The sequence below is a fragment of the Caretta caretta genome, chromosome 3, assembly GCF_965140235.1.
Source record: "Caretta caretta isolate rCarCar2 chromosome 3, rCarCar1.hap1, whole genome shotgun sequence".
NCBI lineage: Eukaryota > Metazoa > Chordata > Testudines > Cheloniidae > Caretta > Caretta caretta.
Window position 1 is genome coordinate 165,309,392 of NC_134208.1, and position 20,653 is coordinate 165,330,044.

At 41.6% G+C, this 20,653-nt stretch overlaps 1 protein-coding gene across 1 annotated transcript in view; it reads left to right on the forward strand.

Moving 5' to 3' along the window:
- USH2A (usherin) overlaps positions 1 to 20,653 on the forward strand; it is a 580,026-nt gene that overhangs the window by 37,718 nt on the left and 521,655 nt on the right. The window contains exons 3-8 of the mRNA XM_048843172.2: positions 3,363 to 3,498; positions 4,781 to 4,844; positions 8,039 to 8,333; positions 9,842 to 10,026; positions 17,371 to 17,592; positions 18,932 to 19,025. Of these exons, the coding sequence (XP_048699129.2) occupies positions 3,363 to 3,498; positions 4,781 to 4,844; positions 8,039 to 8,333; positions 9,842 to 10,026; positions 17,371 to 17,592; positions 18,932 to 19,025 (996 nt within the window). The remainder of the gene's footprint in view (positions 1 to 3,362; positions 3,499 to 4,780; positions 4,845 to 8,038; positions 8,334 to 9,841; positions 10,027 to 17,370; positions 17,593 to 18,931; positions 19,026 to 20,653) is intronic.

Here is a 20,653-nt window from a genome sequence, read left to right on the forward strand (position 1 = left end):
CATGATTATTTGTGGTAAGCAACTTTTAAATAGCCCAGGAAGTGATCCAAACAATGGACTGACCATATGCTTGGTGAATCCCCACAGTCACATGCATACACTTAATGTAAAATCACTATGGTGATGACAGAAGAATGACAGTAAATCAGTGCATTTGGTATATTTTATGTTATCATATATTTTATGGGATACTATTTGACACATCAAGAGGGCTAACTTTCCCCAAACACTTTGCTATATCCCAGGCACAGAGACACTCTAGCAAGGGAGACCAGTGTCTAACCATATACTTTACAACAAGGATTGGGCTCCAGTCATGCAAACGTTTATTCCTACGTGTAACTTTATTCATGCACACACAATTACTTTGTATGAAAGTGGTAAGAGAGACTTTAAATTTAAACTCTGCACTCAGCCTCTAAATCTGACAGAAATCTCAATTTCCTAGGACTGAAAACTTGGCAAAATTTTGTGTGGCTCAGAAAAGAAAAGGTTGCAAGCCTCTATGACACACAACCAGTTGCAATTAAGCAACACAGCTTGAGTTCTGAATGTTGAGTATTGTATACTATCAGCAAACTGTTTGTGATTAGTCTTTGGAGTAAAAGGCAAAAAGTTAGTTAATTGAGGAAATTGTGATCTGCTCATAGATATTCCGTGAACAGAAAAAGAAGGCTAAATTAATCTAGTAAAGTATTTGTTCCAAATTATTCACTCAGCTCTATAAATTAAAGGGAACTGTTTGCAATGCTTCATTTATTAATAAAGTAGAGCTGTCAAGCGATTAAAAAATTAATCGTGATTAATCGTGCAATTAAAAAAAATTGACAGCAATTAATCGTGCGATTAATCGCACTGTTAAACAATAATAGAATACCATTTATTTAAATATTTTTGGATGTTTTCCACTTTTTCAAATACATTAATTTCAGTTACAACCCAGAATACACAGTGTACAGTGCTCACTTTATATTTATTTTTATTACAAGTGTTTGCACTGTAAAAAGACAAAAGAAATAGTGTTTTTCAATTCACCTAATACAAGTACTGTAGTACAATCTCCTTATTGTGAAAGTTGAACTTTCATGTACAAAATAACTGCATTCAAAAATAGAACAATGTAAAATTTTAGAGCTTGCAAGTCCACTCAGTCCTACTTCTTGTTCAGCCAGTCTCTCAGACCAACAAGTTTGTTTACATTTGCAGGAGATAATACTGCCCACTTCTTGTTTACAATGTCACCTGAAAGTGAGAACAGGCGTTCTTATGGCACTGTTGGAGCCGGCGTTGCAAGATATTCACGTGCCAGATGCGCTAAAGATTCTCGTGTCCCTTTATGCTTCAACCACCATTCCAGGGGACATACATCCATTCTGATGATGGGTTCTGCTCAAAAACCATCCAAAGCAGTGTGGACCGATGCATGTTCATTTTCATCATCTGAGTCAGATGCCACACAAATTTTGCCTTTTTTGGTGGTTTGGGTTCTGTAGTTTCCACATTGGAGTATTGCTCTTTTAAGACTTCTAAAAGCATTCTCCCTACCTCCTCCCTCTCAGATTTTGGAAGGCACTTCAGAGTCTTAAATCTTGGGTCCAGTGCTGTACCTATCTTTACAAATCTCACATTGGTACCTTCTTTGCATTTCATCAATTTTGCAGTGAAAGTGTTCTTAAAACCAACAGCATGTGCTGGGTCATCATCCAAGACTGCCATAACACGAACTATATGGCAGAATGTGGGTAAAACAGAGCAGGGGACGTACAATTCTCCCCCAGGGAGTTGAGTCACAAATTTAATTAATGCATTATTTTTTTAATGAGCATCATCAGTATGGAAGCATGTCCTCTGGAATGGTGGCTGAAGCATGAAGGGACATATGAATATTTAGCATATCTAGTATGTAAATACCTTGCAGTGCTGGCTACAAAAGTGCCATGCAAATGCCTGTTCTCATTTTCTGGTGACATTGTAAATAAGAAGAGGACAGCATTATCTCCTGTAAATGTAAACAAACTTATTTGTCTTAGTGATTGGCTGAACAAGAAGTAGGTCTGAGTGGACTTGTAGGCTCTGAAGTTTGACATTGTTTTGTTTTTGAGTGCAGTTATATAACAAAAATCTACATTTGTAAGTTGCACTTTCAAGACAAAGAGATTACACTACAGTACTTCTATGAGGTGAATTGAAAAACAGTATTTCTTCGGTTTATCATTTTTACAGTGCAAATATTTGTAACCAAAATAAACACTTTGATTTCAGTTACAACACAGAATACAAGATATATATGAAAATGTAGAAAAACATCCAAAATATTTAATAAATTTCAATTGGTATTCTCTTGTTTAACAGTACAATTAAAACTGTGATTAATCACGGTTAAATTTTTTAATCGTGATTAATTTTTTGAGTTAATTGCGTGAGTTAACTGCAATTAATTGACAGCCCTACAATAAAGTAAACTTTTTAAACTGTGTACCAGATTCTGGCTCGGGTCTGGGTTTGATCCCCAAGAATGCCCAGTTAGGCATCTCTGTGCTCTTGTATTCTTGTCAGACCTATTTTTTCCATACAATCCTAACACAACTTCTGTTCACTTTAAATTGTAGATGGTAAAAAAAAAATCATAGTTTTAAATTCAGGGTTTTCTCATGGTTAGCACAAAGGACTCTTGAAATCTACGTACTACCTATACCACTTTGTGTTTTGACCATTGGCTAGTCATTTACATTCACTGGGCCTCTCTTTACGCATCTTTAAAAGGAGGATGCTACCTATATCACAAGCGTGTCACATAATTAGTTAATGTTTATAAAGTGCTTTAAGATCCTTGGATGTAATGTGAAAAATAGTAATTATTATTTTAATTACTGTTCTGTGCAGTGAAGGAAGGATACCCTCAGTACTCTGAGAAAGATGTGTTGAAATGTCCTCCCCATCAAGGAAAAATACTAATAGGATTATGGTGTGTGAAGCCCTGATCTTAAAATGAAGAAATACCTAGGCATTAAAGTAAAATTGGGAATGGCGTGATAACCTTGACTCTGCATTTGCTTGGTTGTGTGTTGGTTCAAGCCAGACAGACCCCTTAATATTAATTCGTTGTAGCTTTTTGTTTGGTTTGACCATTATGATACTTTTCTAGTCTATGTATCTGACATTTTTGTTACCTAGATTACTAGTGGGAAGATTAGTTAGTGAATATGGGAAATGGACCAGGGGATTTAAAAGATATAAAGAAAGTAAAAAAACTCCCTTACTTAGTTCAAAATGGTTAATCAATAATACATGCAATTAGTACAAAATTCAAAGTGATTATTTGTAATGAATCTTTATTTGCCTCTTTATATGTATCTGTGTAGGTTCACCACACCAAAATCAGTTTCTTTGTAGATGGTTTGGAGGATGACAACACTGCTTTTGATTCAAGAATACTTGGTGGACGAATTGCAGACCCTGCTGCTGATGGTGCACTGCAAATTGGGCAAAGTTTCAGTGGTAAGTTCTGCAGTATTTTAGCACTGTATGCTGAGCATTCAAAGTAATATATGCTTGATGTGTGTCTAAAACCATGGTAAGTAGCTCTGCAAGCTAATATTCAGGGATGTAATGCATATTGAAAGGGTACATAAAGCTAGGCACATGGCTCCATGCAACAAAAAATGCCCATTAGTAAATGGCATTCCTCAGAAACTTGGCGCCCAGACAGAGGTGCCTGGATGATGGCATAACAAGCCATGGAGATTATCACAGCCAGGTAGATTTTTCAGCATGTTCCAGAAACCAGGTATCTAACATGGCAAGTATATCCCACTGCATTTCAGAATAAATATGCCAAATCTGTGTACTTATTTGGACTGTTTGTAGCAACTAGACAAATTTCCTGAGCTAGGAAGAGAACTCAAGTTTCCTGATAACTAATATTCCTCTGCTTTATATCAAATATTCATGAAAGCCACTTGCAAAATGTGGGGTTCCTCAGGCTTCACTAATGGCTGGTTCACATAGATAACAACTTACTACTGCTACCAGTTCCTCCTTTCAGACTACATCATGATTTATAGAGCTCTACATCAGTCTACATTCAGAATTAGACAAATTCTACATCTTTGTATGAACAGTGCAAAATCTGGGTACTGTTAGTTTGTGGCTCTCTTCAATTCTGTATGATGATGAATTGGCTCTGTGGACAAAAAACGTACCACTGATCCAGAATATATTGTAATTTGGAACTAACTCCTAAATATATCTGTGTCTGTCTCAAACAGAGTTATTTTGTTATTGGGCAAACAAAAAAAGTAATTTTCCATCCTACTTTTTAAAACTCTTAAATGTCTGGAAATGTCTTCTGTTGTCATTCTAACTTTTGAATACTATCAACCTAATGACTGTATAAAGGAAAGGAATATCTTAAATACCTTTTATCTTTATTTTATAAATTGATAGGTACAGTTGTACCTACTGTATCTCTTCTCTAATTAGAGGTGGCACATAGTCTGGCTCATTACTTCTGTCTAATGAGCCGGTCCCTGTGCCACCTCTCTAATCAGAAAAGAGAGAGGTACAAAATGTTCCTATAAAGTTGTTATAAATCATTCTTTTTATCAAAAAATTAAGTCACTGCCCTCTATAGTTTTGTCCACATCCAAGATGGTTTCATTCAGGGGAGGTAATTGTGCAAGAGAGATCACTGTGTGCTGAATAAAGGTGCTCTCATGCAGTGCAGAGTTGCCTTCTGGTTGATGGAATTAGATTATTTATTTATAATATATTTTCATAGGTTTAGAGCAATTTGTTGGAAGAATGCAAGATTTTCGATTGTACCAAGTGGCACTTACAAACAGGTAAAATTAAAACTGTTGTTCTTGATAAAACCTAGGCGTATGATGAGAGAGAGGAAGAATACCTAATGGTAAATTTGTTCCCAAAAATACTTTTTTTTATATTCTCCTTAAAAGATGGTTCCTTTTGTGGTCATAGTTTACTGGGCATGGATTCAACAGGTCTGTTCGTATCAAACAGGCTTTGAGGCGAGATCAGTCATGGGTGCAATGTTGGATATCAGTTGTGCTTTTCAGATGTTTTTAAAATATATACAGTGACTTCTAATACTAGATAGTCATACTGTGATATTCTTCCTGTTTATATGTTGTCATTGTTGCAACCTGGCCCAGTACCCCACTGTACCCAGTCTGTGGTGAGTGGACCCCATTGCTGTGTCTCACGTGCTCCCAAGCCAACAGGGTCAGGGTAGAGTGTAATCCCTTTTTCGTCTCTGGGACTGTACACTCCCAGGCTCAGACAGCTGGTCTGAGATGCTTTGCTGGGACATGGGACACCACTCAACCATTCTAGACCCTGAACTCAGTGTCTGAGACTTTCTAAGCACTGACAGATATGCCCTCCCCAGAGCTCCACCTGGGGCAGTGGGTACTCCAGGCTTCTAACTGAACTCCTTTGGGGACAATGTGGCAGGTAATAAGGAATGCAGGTTTAGCAAAAAAATTTCTTAACTACATAAATTTTGCTGTTGAAGCCCTCAAGTGTTACAGATCTTTGAAAACCAAAATCCTTAGAGCACAATCCCCTGGTCTGATCTCTCCCCTTCTGTGAGTCTGAGGCTTGTTAGTATTCCAGGCTAGATAGAGACCCTTCTGCTCTTACTCTCCTGAAAGTCCTCCTTGCATGTGGGGATGGTCTGTCTCCTTGTCCAGAGAAGTACTCAGCTCTGAAGGAGACCTCTGTCTCTGTCACGTGTTTCACTGGGAAATTCTCAACCACCCTCCAATCTTGTATGCTCCACCTCCATGCAGGCCGCTCAGTAGAAAGTCCATTACTCCATGCGGGTGAGCCAACAGTTGGGGCACAGTCAAAGTCGATGGCCCCAGATTGCAATCTGGATGATTTTTCAGTGATTATCCTGCAATGAGGTATCAGTCATCTTATTTGGAAGGTCAGCCAGCTGGAAATACATTACAATATGCTGCCCTTAGGCAAGTATAGACATGGGTGCAAGGCATAATAGAAAATGAGTTCATAATTCAATACGGACATATTCCTACACAGTCACAATCACATTGGCTATATATTCTCTCAAGGAAATCCTTGCTGTTTCCCATGAAATAAAAATTAGAGTAATTCAGCCAAATACATCATATTCTAAACTGTTTATCTGATTTTAAAAGATCCTTAAACCAGCATTCAATTTTGTGGGTATAGTGGCCACAAACAAATGAGCCCAAAATACCATGCCCAGAATTAACTGCAGGTGCAGATGATAGATTGTGGTGGACGTGATATACCTTGACTTTAGCAAAGCTTTTGATACGGTCTCCCACAGTACTCTTGCCAGCAAGTTAAAGTAGTATGGATTGGATGAATGGACTATAAGGTGGTTAGAAAGCTTGCTAGATCATCGGGCTCAAGGAATAGTGATCAACGGCTCAATGTCTAGCTGGCAGCTGATATCAAGCAGAGTGCCCCAGGGATCAGTCCTCGGGCTGGTTTTGTTCAACATCTTCATTAATGATCTGGATGATGGGATGTATTGCACCCGTAGCAAGTTCGCGGATGGCACTAAGCTGGGGAGAGGGTAGATACACAGGAGGGTAGGGATAGGGTCCAGAGTGACGTAGACAAATTGGACGATTGGGCCAAAAGAAATCTCATGAGGTTCAACAAGGACAAGTGCAGAGTCCTGCACTTAGGATGGAAGAATCCCATGCACTGCTACAGGCTGAGGACCAACTGGCTAAGTGGCAGTCCTGCAGAAAAGGACCTGGGGAGTCCTGTGGAAGAGAAGCTGGATATGAGTCAACAGTGTGCCCTTGTTGCCAAGAAGGCTAACGGCATATTGGGCTGCATTAATAGGAGTATTGCCAGCAGATTGAGGGAAGTGATTATTCCCCTCTGTTCGGCACTGGTGAGGCCGCATCTGGAGTATTGCATCCAGTTTGGGGCCCCTCACTACAGAAAGGATGTGGACAAATTGGAGAAGGTCCAGTGGAAGGCAACGAGAATGATTAGGGGGCTGGGGCACATGACTTATGAGTAGACGCTGAGGGAACTGGGCTTATTTAGTCCTCACAAGAGAAGAGTGAGAGGGGATTTGATAGCAGCCTTCAACTAGTTGAAGTGGGGTTCCAAAGAGAATGGAGATAGGCTGTTCTCAGTGGTGGCAGATGACAGAACAAGGAGTAATGGTCTCAAGTTACAGGGAGGTCTAGGTTGAATATTAGGAAAAACTATTTCACTGGGAAGGTGGTGAAGCACTGGAATGGGTTACCTAGGGAGGTGGTGGAATCTCCATCCTTAGAGGTTTTTAAGGCCCAGCTTAACAAAGGCCTGGCTGGGATGATTTAGTTGGGGTTGGTCCTGCTTTGAGCAGGGGTTGGACTAGATGACCTCCTGTGGTCTCTTCCAACCCTAATCTTCTTTGATTCTATGATAGCTGACATATCAGGTGATTAAATACTCAGATATTCAAAATTATCCACTAATTTTGGGTGCCTCAACTTTTGGGTAACCTACCTGAGAGTTAGGGCCTTATTTCATCTGCCAAAGAAGTCAATGGGAACTGTATGTGGTCAGTATCCTTTGAAATCAGTGTCTAGTTGGGTAACCACAAAGAGAGGCATACGTAGTTAGTGGACACTTCAGATATCAAGGCCAAAATTCTCAATCAGCACTTTTTTCTGCACTCAGTTATTTGAGGGTGCAAATTTTTCTGCATAATTGGATGTTTTTCAGAAAATTCAGGTACTAACACTCAAGTGGATTTATTGATACAGCTACTACAGACACAATATCAATGCTATAATGTGTTTTCAGGAAAGTATTCAGGTTAGTGATCAGAGTCAGGCATGATATAATAAAAGAGAACTATTAATGGTGGTGTTCTAATCACATTTAGTGTGGCTGTGTATGGTGGTGGTGGTTAAGGCTGGGGCTGAAATTTAATCTGTAATCATAGATGCACATAATTTCACTCATCTTTTCCTTTACCCATGTACCTATTTACGTTTTTATGCTGTGACAGAGACATTTCGGAGGTATTCTCTGGGGAATTTCCTCACCTGCACACCCAGTCAGAATGCCGCTGCCCAGGCAGTCACCCCCGGGTACACCCTTTGGTGCAGAGGTATTGCATCCCTAATGGTGCAGATGACACAACTAATGACAGAGTGCTGAGGCTGAACCCAGAAGCCCATTCCCTGTGCTATATCAACGATAATGATATTGGGACCTCCTGGATTTCATCTCTGTTCATTAACACTGCGCATCTGGACCATGGAGTTACTATCACAATAGATTTACAAAATGGACAGTATCAGGTAATGAGAAGGCTATTTTTTTCTTTTCTGTCATTGGGGCATGAGAATGGAATGTAGTTGATGCTCCCTGATGTTTATTAAATGAAAGCTAGGAGGAGGCTTAAAGTATACCAGATTTCAATTTTAAGCAAGTTCAAACCTCTTACTTTGAGCTATCACTTTGGTGGCCTGGAATAAATTTCCTCTTCCCCATAATGTTGCAAAAAGTGAGCAGGTGCATTATGTTTCTGGTTTCTGGCTTTTCTCTGATGCATCAGATCTTGGCTAGTGTCAGAGACAGCGTAATGGAGTAGATGAACTAATGTTCAGCTCCAGCATGATAACTCCTGCGTTCATAAACAAAACATGCATTTTTAATTTGCTTCACTGCTGTAATTTTTAACCGTAATTTCTATTAAAACACAAGAGACTCATTTCATGCCTTCAGGCACTGGACGACAGGTGCAGTAAAATAGTCTGCACAAAGGTGTGCAACAGTACAAAACCATGTGAAATCTCTGCTTCATCAGGGACTTGAAGTTGGCTAGTGAAGCCCACAAAGGGGATGGACTGCTGTTGGAGGGAACAAAAACAGGCCAGCTAGCATTTCCACCAGCCTGGGTTCCGTGGAGTCTTGCATGGAGTTTGGTGCTTCCCTCCAGTGCTGAAGGGCAGTAGCCTACTGTGGCCTGCCCTAGAGATGAATAGACTCCCTGCTGAAACTGCCTCCACGAGAGCAAGCGCATCAGTTTGTGCCCCTTGTATGTACAGAGGTGAATCAAGCCCAAGGTCTAATGTTTATAAAACTTATTCTCATTAGCTTTTTTGTTTATTGTCAATTGAGTATGCATGTTTGGGGTAGGAGAAGAGAAGAATATGAGGATAGATTTTGGCATAGTTTGTAAGAACTTGTTCTCTATTTAAAAGCCAATTTAAATATCTGTGAAATATTAAGACTCAATTGATTCGGAGTATACATGTGGGAGTGCTTATCACAAATGCCCATACAACAGTGTGGTGGAGGAAAATCCCTTCTATGTCACAGATATTTGAAGGCAGAGAGAAATGGTAAATTGGGTGGTCTTAAAACCAGAAAACTATCCACCACCTGTTTGGCAATACATAAGTATCCCTTTTTCTTGTGGCCAAAATGTTGGTAATATCACAGAGCACAGACTTGCCATACAATGAGGTAGTAATTTCAAATAGATCTCAAAAAGTAATGAAGAACAATTGTCATGGAATGATTCCACCGCTTACCAAGGAGCAGTATAAAGAGCAGGTTTAACAAGGAAGTTTACTTTAACTCTTAAACCTGTCTGGGAGAAGGGGAGAAATATCTTAGATATTTCTCATGTGTGACATCTATTTGTTGTTTATTCAAAATGCACTAATATGGTGAATGCTGTGAAATATGTTTTTTATATTACTACATGTGGATACAGAAATTTATTTAATATTTGTATTCATGTTGGCATGTAGCTCAAGCTATTCTAATTTCTGTTCTGTATTTTGTTGTTCATTTGTAGGTGTTCTATATTATCCTTCAGTTCTATAGTCCACAGCCGGAAGCAATGAGAATTCAAAGGAAAAAGAAAAATGATTTAAACTGGGAAGATTGGCAGTATTTTGCTAGATATTGCAGTATTTTTGGAATGGATAACAATGGCTCTCTAGAAAATCCAGACTCTGTCAACTGTCTCCAGCTTCCTAGGTATGAATAGATATTATCTATACCATACAGATGCTTTTAACTGGTGTCTGACACAGTTCATTTCCATGTTCCCATTGAGATAGAATCTTGAAATTTGATATGCTCGTTTATTATGGGCTGCCGAGTACATAAAAGATCCCAAATTTAACCTTTCCATTGGAGATCACCAAAAGGTCACCTGTCATTTTTATCAGATTTCAAACAGTCAAGCAGCTGACACAATTGATTTCCATGTTCTAAATGAGTTAGAATATTGAAATTTGATAATTCATATTTTATGGGACTTAGTAAGAAATTGAGACGCACTGATAAGAGGGATAGAGAAGGGTGCTAGTTTAACTGATTTTGAGCATTTTGAGCAGTTAATCTAAAAAATATCACAGATGACATCTGAGTGTCAGATCTTGTGTTGGAAATTAGATGCTTTTGTAGTGATGGACAAAAATCAGCGAGGGCAAAAGTGATGAGACAAAGCCCTGGTCTACACTAGGACTTTAGGTCGAATTTAGCAGCATTAAATCGATGTAAACCTGCACCCGTCCACACGATGAAGCACTTTATTTTGACTTAAAGGGCTCTTAAAATCGATTTCCTTACTCCACCCCTGACAAGTGGATTAGCGCTTAAATCAGCCTTACCGGGTCGAATTTGGGGTACTGTGGACACAATTCGACGGTATTGGCCTCCGGGAGCTATCCCAGAGTGCTCCATTGTGACCGCTCTAGACAGCACTCTCAACTCAGATGCACTGGCCAGGTAGACAGGAAAAGAACTGCGAACTTTTGAATCTCATTTCCTGTTTGGCCAGCATGGCAAGCTGCAGGTGACCATGCAGAGCTCATCAGCAGAGTCCCAGAATCGCAAAAGAGCTCCAGCATGGACTGAACGGGAGGTACGGGATCTGATCGCTGTATGGGGAGAGGAATCCGTGCTATCAGAAGTCCGTTCCAGTTTTCGAAATGCCAAAACCTTTGTCAAAATCTCCCAGGGCATGAAGAACAGAGGCCATAACAGGGACCTGAAGCAGTGTCGTGTGAAACTTAAGGAGCTGAGGCAAGCCTACCAGAAAACCAGAGAGGCGAACGGCCGCTCCGGGTCAGAGCCCCAAACATGCCGCTTCTATGATGAGCTGCATGCCATTTTAGGGGGTTCAGCCACCACTACCCCAGCCATGTTGTTTGACTCCTTCAATGGAGATGGAGGCAACACGGAAGCAGGTTTTGGGGATGAAGAAGATGATGATGATGATGAGGTTGTAGATAGCTCACAGCAAGCAACCGGAGAAACCAGTTTTCCCAACAGCCAGGAACTGTTTCTCACCCTGGACCTGGAGCCAGTACCCCCCAAACCCACCCAAGACTGCCTCTTGGACCCGGCAGGCGGAGGAGAGACCTCCGGTGAGTGTACCTTTTAAAATACTATACATGGTTTAAAAGCAAGCATGTGAAAGGATTAATTTGCCCTGGCATTCGCGGCTCTCCTGGATGTACTCCCAAAGCCTTTGCAAAAGGTTCCTGGGGAGGGCAGCCTTATTGCGTCCTTCATGGTAGGACACTTTACCACTCCAGGCCAGTAACACGTACTCGGGAATCATTGTAGAACAAAGCATTGCAGTGTATGTTTGCTGGCATTCAAACAACATCCGTTCTTTATCTCTCTGTGTTATCCTCAGGAGAGTGAGATATCATTCATGGTCACCTGGTTGAAATAGGGTGCTTTTCTTCAGGGGACTCTCAGAGGAGCCCGTTCCTGCTGGGCTGTTTGCCTATGGATGAACAGAAATGTTCCCCGCTGTTAGCTACGGGTAGGGGGGAGGGTTGAGGGGGTAGCCACGCGGTGGGGGGAGGCAAAATGCGACCTTGTAACGAAAGCACATGTGCTATGTATGTAATGTTAACAGCAAGCTTTACCCTGAAAGAGTGTAGCCACTGTTTTATAAAATGTGTCTTTTTAAATACCGCTGTCCCTTTTTTTTTCTCTACCAGCTGCATGTGTTTCAATGATCACAGGATCTTCTCCTTCCCAGAGGCTAAGATGATTAGAAAGAAAAAAAACGCACTCGTGATGAAATGTTCTCTGAGCTCATGCTGTCCTCCCACACTGACAGAGCATAGATGAATGTGTGGAGGCAAATAATGTCAGAGTGCAGGAAAGCACAGAATGACCGGGAGGAGTAAGTGGTGGGCTGAAGAGAGTAAGTGGCGGGCTGAAGACAGGGCTGAAGCTCAAATGTGGCGGCAGCGTGATGAGAGGAGGGGAGGCAGGATTCAATGCTGAGGCTGCTGGAGGATCAAACCAGTATGCTCCAGTGTATGGTTGAGCTGCAGCAAAGGCAGCTGGAGCACAGACTGCCTCTACAGCCCCTGTGTAACCAACCGCCCTCCTCCCCAAGTTCCATAGCCTCCACACCCAGACACCCAAGAACGCGGTGGGGGTGAGAGCAGCCCTCACAGTTCACAAGTGAGTGGCGATAACCCTCTGGAAGCTTGCAACGCCAGACAGCAACCGGTCAGTCGGGAATCAATTTGGTGTGGGCAAATCTACTGTGGGGGCTGCTGTGATCCAAGTAGCCAACGCGATCACTGACCTGCTGCTATCAAGGGCAATAACTCTGGGAAATGTGCAGTGGATGGCTTTGCTGCAATGGGATTCCCTAACTGTGGTGGGGTGATAGACGAAACGCATATTCCTATCTTGGGACTGGACCACCAAGGCAGCGAGTACATAAACCGAAAGGGGTACTTTTCAGTGGTGCTGCAAGCACTGATAGATCACAAGGAACATTTCACCAACATGGGGTGACCGGGAAAGGTACATGATGCTCACATCTTTAGGAACTCTGGTCTGTGGGAATGGCTGCAGCAAGGGACTTACTTTCCAGACCAGAAAATAACCATTGGGGATGTTGAAATGCCTATAGTTATCCTTGGGGACCCAGCCTGCCCCTTAATGCCCTGGCTCATGAAGCCATACACAGGCAACCTGGACAGTAGTCAGGAGCTGTTCAGCTATAGGCTGAGCAAGTGCAGAATGGTGGTAGAATGTGCATTTGGACTTTAAAAGTGCACTGGCCCAGTTTACCTCCTCAGTTTGACCTCAGCAAAACCAGTATTCCCATTGTTATTACTGCTTGCTGTGTGCTTCACAATATCTGTGAGAGTAACGGGGAGACGTTTATGGTGGGGTGGGAGGTTGAGGCAAATCGCCTGGCCGCTGATTACGTGCAGCCAGACACCAGGGTGGTTAGAAGAGCACAGCAGGGCACGCTGTGCATCAGAGAAGCTTTGAAAACCGTTTCATGACTGGCCAGGCTATGGTGTGAAAGTTCTGTTTATTTCCCCTTGATGAAAACCTGCCCCCTTGGTTCACTCTACTTTCCTGTAAGCCAACTGCCCTCCCCGCTTCGATCACCGCTTGCAGAGGCAATAAAGTCATTGTTTTTTTCAAATTTATGCATTCTTTATTAATTCATCACACAAATGGGGGGATAACTGCTAAGGTAGCCTGGGAGGAGTGGGGGAGGAGGGAAGCCCCAGATGGGGTGCTGGAGGCGGGGAGGATGGAAGGACAAGGCCACACTGCACTTCAAAACTTACTGAATGCCAGGTTTCTGTTGCTTGGGCAGTCCTCTGTGGTGGAGTAACTGGATGCCCGGAGGCCCCCCACGCTGTGTTCTTGGGTGTCTGGGTGAGGAGACTATGGAACTTGAGGAGGAGGAAGGTTGGTTACACAGGGGCTGCAGCAGCGGTCTGTGCTCCTGCTGCCTTTCCTGCACCTCAACCATACGCCGGAGCATATCAGTTTGATCCTCGAGTAGCCTCGGCATTGCATCCTGCCATCCTGCCGGCCTCTTATCACGCTGATGCCACCGCTCCTCTTGCTCGTCCCTCCTGTCCTCTCGCTCATCCCTCCTGTCCTCGCGTTCATTTTGGGCTTTCCTGGACTCTGACATTGTCTCCCTCCATGCATTGTGCTGGGCTCTTTCAGCGTGGGAGGTCTGCATGAGTTCAGAGAACATTTCATCGCGAGTGCGGTTTTTTTTTGGCTTCTAGTCTTTGATAGCCTCTGGGATGGAGATGATACGTGGAGCGATGAAACATTTGCAGCTGCAGGAGGGAAAAAAGGGAGATTAGTCTTTAAAAAGAGACATTTTAGAGAACAATGGGTAGACTCTTTCACGGTGAACCAAGCTGTTAACATTACATAGCACGTGTGCTTTCTTTACAAGGTTGCATTTTGCCTCTTATATCGAGGGCCTACTGGTATGGTGTGAGAGATCACACATGCAGGGCCGGCAGGCAACAGAATTCGGCTTGCAGGCAGATGTGGTAAGCCACAGTCTTTTGGCTTCTTTAACCTTCCTAACATGTGGGAATGGTTTCAAACAGCAGCACTCTCATTTCATATACAAAGCACCCATTGGGTTGGCCCTTTAAAATGGGTTGGCCATTTAAAAGGAGGGACTGCAGTTTTCGGGTTAACGTGCAGCACAAACCCAACTTAGTCCCCACCCGCACAGTTCTCTGGGAGATTGTTTCACCCCTCCCCCCACCACATGGCTAACAGCGGGGATGATTTCTGTTCAGCTACAGGCAAACAGCCCAGCAGGAACGGCCACCTCTGAATGTCCCCTTAATAAAATTCCCCTATTTCAACCAGGTGACAATGAATGATATCACTCTCCTGAGGATATCACAGAGAGATAAAGAACTTGTTGCTTGAATGCCAGCAAACACTGGGACCATATGCTGCCATGCTTCGTTATGCAATGATTCCAGACTACGTGCTGCTGGCTTGCCATGGTAAAGTGTCCTACCATGGAGGACAGAATAAGGCTGCCCTCCCCAGAAACCTTTTGCAAAGGCTTTGGGAGTACATCCAGGAGAGCTTCATTGAGATGTCCGTGGAGGATTTCCGCTCCATCCCCAGACACGTTAATAGACTTTTCCAGTAGCTGTACTGGCCGCGAATGCATCCCAAGTCTTCAGGGCAAATTAATCATTAAACACGCTTGCTTTTAAACCGTGTATTATATGTACAAAGGTACACTCACCAGAGGTCTCTTCTCAGCCATCTAGGTCCGGGAGCCCACCTTCAGTGGGTTGGGAGGGTACTAGATCCGGGGTGAACAACAGTTCCTGGCTGTTGGGGAAAACGGTTTCTCCGCTTGCTTGCTTGCTGTGCTTCAACCTCCTCCTCCGCCTCATCTTCCTTGTCCCCAAAATCCATATCCCTGTTGCGTGAGAGTCAATTGACGGAGTCCACGCACAGGGCTGGGGTAGTTGGAGGGGCACCCCATAGAATGGCATGCAGCTCATCATAGAAACGGCATGTCTGGGGCTCTGACCCGGAGCAACCGTGTGCCTCTCTGGTTCTTTGGTAGGCTTGCCTGAACTCCTTAAGTTTAACGTGGCACTGCTGTGTGTCACTGTTATAGCCTCTGTCCTTCATGCCCTTGGAGATTTTTTCAAATATTTTGGCATTTCATCTTTTTGAACGGAGTTCTGATATCACGGATTCATCTCCCCATACAGTGATCAGATCCAGTACCTTCCGTTCAGTCCATGCTGGAGCTCTTTTGCGATTCTGGGACTGCATGGTCACCTGTGCTGAAGAGCTCTGCATGGTCACCTGTGCTGATCAGCTCGCCACGCTGGCCAAACAGGAAATGAAATTCAAAAGTTTGGGGGGCTTTTCCTGTCTACCTGGCCAGTGCATCTGAGTTGAGAGTGCAGTCCAGAGCGGTCACAATGGAGCACTCTGGGATAGCTCCCGGAGGACAATACTGTCGAATTGCATCCACACTACCCCAAATTGGACCCAGCAAGGTTGATTTCAGCACTAATCCACTTAGAATATCAGGGTTGGAAGGGACCTTGGGAGGTCATCTAGTCCAACCCCCTGCTCAAAGCAGGACTTGTCAGGGAGGAGTACAGAAACCGGTTTTAAGAGCCCTTAAAGTCAGAAAATCATAGAGAATCATAGAGACAGTTACAAGAAATGGGTAATAATGGGTTGCTTGGAGATCAGTTTGTGACCCTCCAGCCATTTTCTGTTGAAAAACTGAGGATCTGATGCTGTAGCATGGGCCTCTGATTCGTGTAGGGGTTCAGCAAAGTCAGTGGGACCCCTCCTGAGACTCAAGGGTCTGCACTAGCAGAGGATTTCATTGCAGAGTAGGTGTTTAAACTGGGAACTGTTTACAAAAATTCCTAGCAAGAGCTTCTAAGTTTCAAATAGCCCAGCAGTTTTCTGGAGGGAAAAACAATACATGGGAATTTCATTTATCAAGTGCCAAGTTCTGCTTTTGGGTGCATAGGTTTTAGAGAGTCCAAATTTGGGTAGGGGAAAAAGCAGTGGTTCTTCTACATAGGCTCTGTCTACTTGCCAAACTCTGCCCATTAAATAAGGCAAAATGAGATGCTGCTCATCATAGGTTGTGAAGACCCTCTGATTAGGCATGCTGTGTTGGGCTTTGCTTGGCTATGTCCTCCATTGTTGAAGCTCAAATATTCAGCTGGGCTCATTGGCCTTGGCTCTCATTGGGCTCTGCTGGATTTCACTAACCTCCATGCACTTGCATTTTTCTTGATTTGGGGAGAGGGAAGGAAGTTGTGTAGTACTCTACCAAGTGCAACCAAAATGAGATGTCACAGTAGTTTGTATAGGTCTTCATAATTGATTTGTGCCTCTGTTTTTTACATACCTTGATCAGCTGGGAAACAGTTAATAATGTGGGCACTTAACTCAAATGCTCAGTGGTGATAATTTAACACCTTATATCAACAAGGCCAGTTTATACCTCTGAGTCATTGTTTCAGGCCCTCTGCAAACTGGGGAAAACATTGCTGTATTCATTTTCAAGGTTTTCTTTAAGGGCTAGAGGCTCTATATTTAAAATGAACATTTATATTCTGAACCACAAAGTGGCAGTTTGGGGAAAACAGACATACGGCATATGCCTGTGTATATCTTTTATTTGATCTGTGTATGTGGTTTTCATTTGCATCAAAATTTGTCCATTAGAAGCCATAAATAAAGTTGGTTTCAGAGTAGCAGCCATGTTAGTCTGTATCCGCAAAAAGAAAAGGAGTACTTGTGGCACCTTAGAGACTAACAAATTTATTTGAGCATAAGCTTTCGTGAGCTACAGCTCACTTCATCAGAGCTGTAGCTCAGGAAAGCTTATGCTCAAATAAATTTGTTAGTCTCTAAGGTGCCACAAGTACTCCTTTTCTATTTATAAATAAAGTTGTGCTCTCTTAATTAATGTCCTCTGTGAAAACATGAAGAATAGGTAACCTGTAAAATATGTTTTTCAGTTTATCATCTTTTTAAAAACAGATTTACTCCATACTCCCGTGGAAACATTACTTTCAGCATTCTTACACCTGAACCAAATCGTCGGCCTGGTTACAATGACTTCTACAATACTCCATCTCTCCAAGATTTTGTAAAAGCCACGCAAGTGAGGATTCATCTTCTTGGCCAGTATCATACAGCTGAGCCTTGGGTCAACTTCAGGCACAGATACTATGGAGTTGATGAAATTACAATCAGTGGAAGGTAGGAGTTATCTGAATGTCTTTTTTCGGTTAAAGAAACTTCTGAACAATTGAAAATTTGAGCAAGATGTGTGATATATCATTAGCCACCTTGAAGTTAATGGCTGTACTCTGGTTTTACTTTGATTGTGCAAAATATCTGACTGATAGTATTGGATCAGGTCCCACATACCATTAAACCTATTTTCTGAACGTTTATCCAAATGCATATTTAAAATAATTAATGACTTTTATTACACAAATATGTCAAAAGAGGTTTTTTCTTGGAGTTACAAACTCTTCTAAATAGGGACTTATAACTGAAATCCTTGCTTTTGCTTTGCTTTAGTAGGTCGTCTAAGTTTCATTACAGATTTCCAGACAAATTTAATGGTCTTAATAACGATCTACATTCTTTGTTTTTGCCACAGTTTTTCCTTTAAAAAGGAAGCTGTTCTGAAAGTGTTGTATTATCTGTGACTGACAACTTTAATTTGTATGTTAAGTATGCAATCTTGTCATAGGACAAATTATGCCCTGTAAATAATATGCAAATTTAACAGTGAAATAGTCTCCAAAGGAGCATATGGTGCTGATTTTTGTGAACAAGTATTATATCTGAATCTATATTTTGAAAGATGTGATCTCATTTTGGATAACACCCTATCAGGGATCACATTCACTTTTATATTAAATTAATTTCCTTAATTTGTAAAATGTTCGCTATTTATTTAGATGTATTTCTCTTTCACTTAAACAGCTGTGTCAGTGACTTTTTACATGCACAGTCCTTTCTACTGCAGAGCTACGAGGCTATTTCATACCTCCAAAAAGAAAAGACTGCAGGCTTAATTCTGCGGTCAGTTACTTGGGTGTATTACCTATTGACTTTCATAGGAGGACTTGACTTCAGTGGGAGTAATTTTTGTGTAATTGAGGGCAAAATTGGGCCCTGTATGTTTAAGTTCAATATATGTAAGATCTTTAAGATATTATGACCAAGTTATAAGATCAAAGGGTTAATATTGACAAGATAGGTGCTAGCTGTAGTAAATAATTAAGGCCTTGTATCTGCATAGTATATAATGAAAGCACGTAATGCACACTTGATAACTTAATAGTTGGTCTAGAAACAGTCCTGTCAATTTACTCCCCTGGAAAGCTGCATTTACTTGACATTTATAAATGTTGAATGGAGAAGACATCTAATAGTTACTACACTTAAGAACAGTATTTTCTGGGACTTGGTTTATTTTTAACAAAGCAGAAAATTACCTTCATGACAGTGTAAAAATAGTGGAGAGATGTCTCTCAAATAATGCATGTTGTGTATTTTCTTTAATAGCTGTTTTTGTTTGCAGGTGTAATTGTCATGGTCATGCTGATCATTGTGATACAAGTAATACACCATATAGATGCCTCTGCTCCAAGGACAGCTACACACAAGGAGATAATGTAAGTCCTACCATCCTGCAGGTATTATATCTAGGCGAGGGCTTTAAGTACAAAATTTGGAGCTTTTTTGGATCCCATGTTTTGAAAGGGAAAAGTTGCAAAATTTGGCTTTAGATCCAGGTATGGATTATAAAAAATTCCATCCTCAAAGTTCAGGGGTGTTTGGGTTCAAAGGTTTGGTTTGGCCTGTTGCAAGAATATTGTGAGCTGCAAAATTTGTATCCAGATATAAATTTAGATTTTGAACATCAATGAAAGGTTTATGGGTACTTGGGATTCCTCTGAGGCCAATTTCTGATTTTTATCTTACAATGAAATACTTTACAGTAGTTAATTGCTGGAAGATTCTATGTGGAGTCTAAAATGGAAACATTTTGAACATGTGTTAATTTATACTCGGAAAGCATGTGTAAGGTTAACAGAAAGCTGAGACTATACTTGGCCGTGTAGGCTTACTGCTTAGATATGCTCTCAGGACTATAATTGAAATGAATAGAAGAACAGAATCTGCCCCAATGGCTCTGATACTAACATTTAAAAAAAAATGAAATCTAAGCATTCGCGTTTTTAGAGGCTAGTTGAAAATGTTAATCTGCTCATATTTTTACCGTCACATATGACATTTAGATATTTTTGATGCATCTCTTTCTCTCTAACTGCAATGGACTATTGTTTTAGTAAGAGATCAGGGTTAATATTGACACTTTTGAATATTTTCCACATTTTTTTAAAAAAATTGGAATTTAGGATAAATCTGTTATTTTTCTATTGGAACCAGAATTAAAGCACTATATTATTATTATTATTTTTAAAGATCTGGATATATTCCAGAAGGAATGTCTTCAGTTCTACTGTGTTCTTCTCACCATTAATAATAATGCTCAATAAACAGGGCTTCTGTGAATCGCACTGCAGCCATTTGGCAAACTTAAGCCCTGATAGTTTCCCAGTGTTCTTGGCATCAGAATACCCAGAAAGAATACCTTTACTGAAAATAAGAGAGTGCTAGGGGAAGTTGGGGAGGAGGGTACAGACTAATGCCCCTTTCGGTATATTTTCTGTTTTTCTTGTCCAGCCATGTGCAAGCTATATGAAACTGTAAAGTTGACTTCCCGGGGGGAGCCTGGGCAGATGGAATAAGAAAAAGGTGTATCATTTGGCATTCTGACAGGATTTTTTCATCTGTGACTCAGCAAAAGCCGAGCCATCTGTTATATATAAACTATAATAAATACTTTATTGAATATTCAATAGACAGTTCTGCTTTGGCTGAACCAGATGTGTAAATTAAGTAAACTAGCTTGAAAAAAGGCCTCAATTCTAAGCTCCCCCGTTCCCGTGCTGGATGCAGGAATAGGGTGGAGGAAAGAGAAGTGAAGATTAGTTTGTCACCTTGTGCCTTCTGGACTCCGGGACTGTTGGCAGGCCTGCCTGGTCCAGGAGTTGAGAATATAGCAGCTCAAGACTCTTGAGGGGGAGCCAGTGATTTCCCTTTCTCTAGAAACCCCTCCTTTGCAAGTCTTCACCTTCTCCATTGTGAGTTTCTGGCTCTCTCTGTTCCTGACTAAAAGTCTGCTTGGGCCTAATTTTAAAGACCGGCCCAAACCTACCTAGATTACAGCCAATCT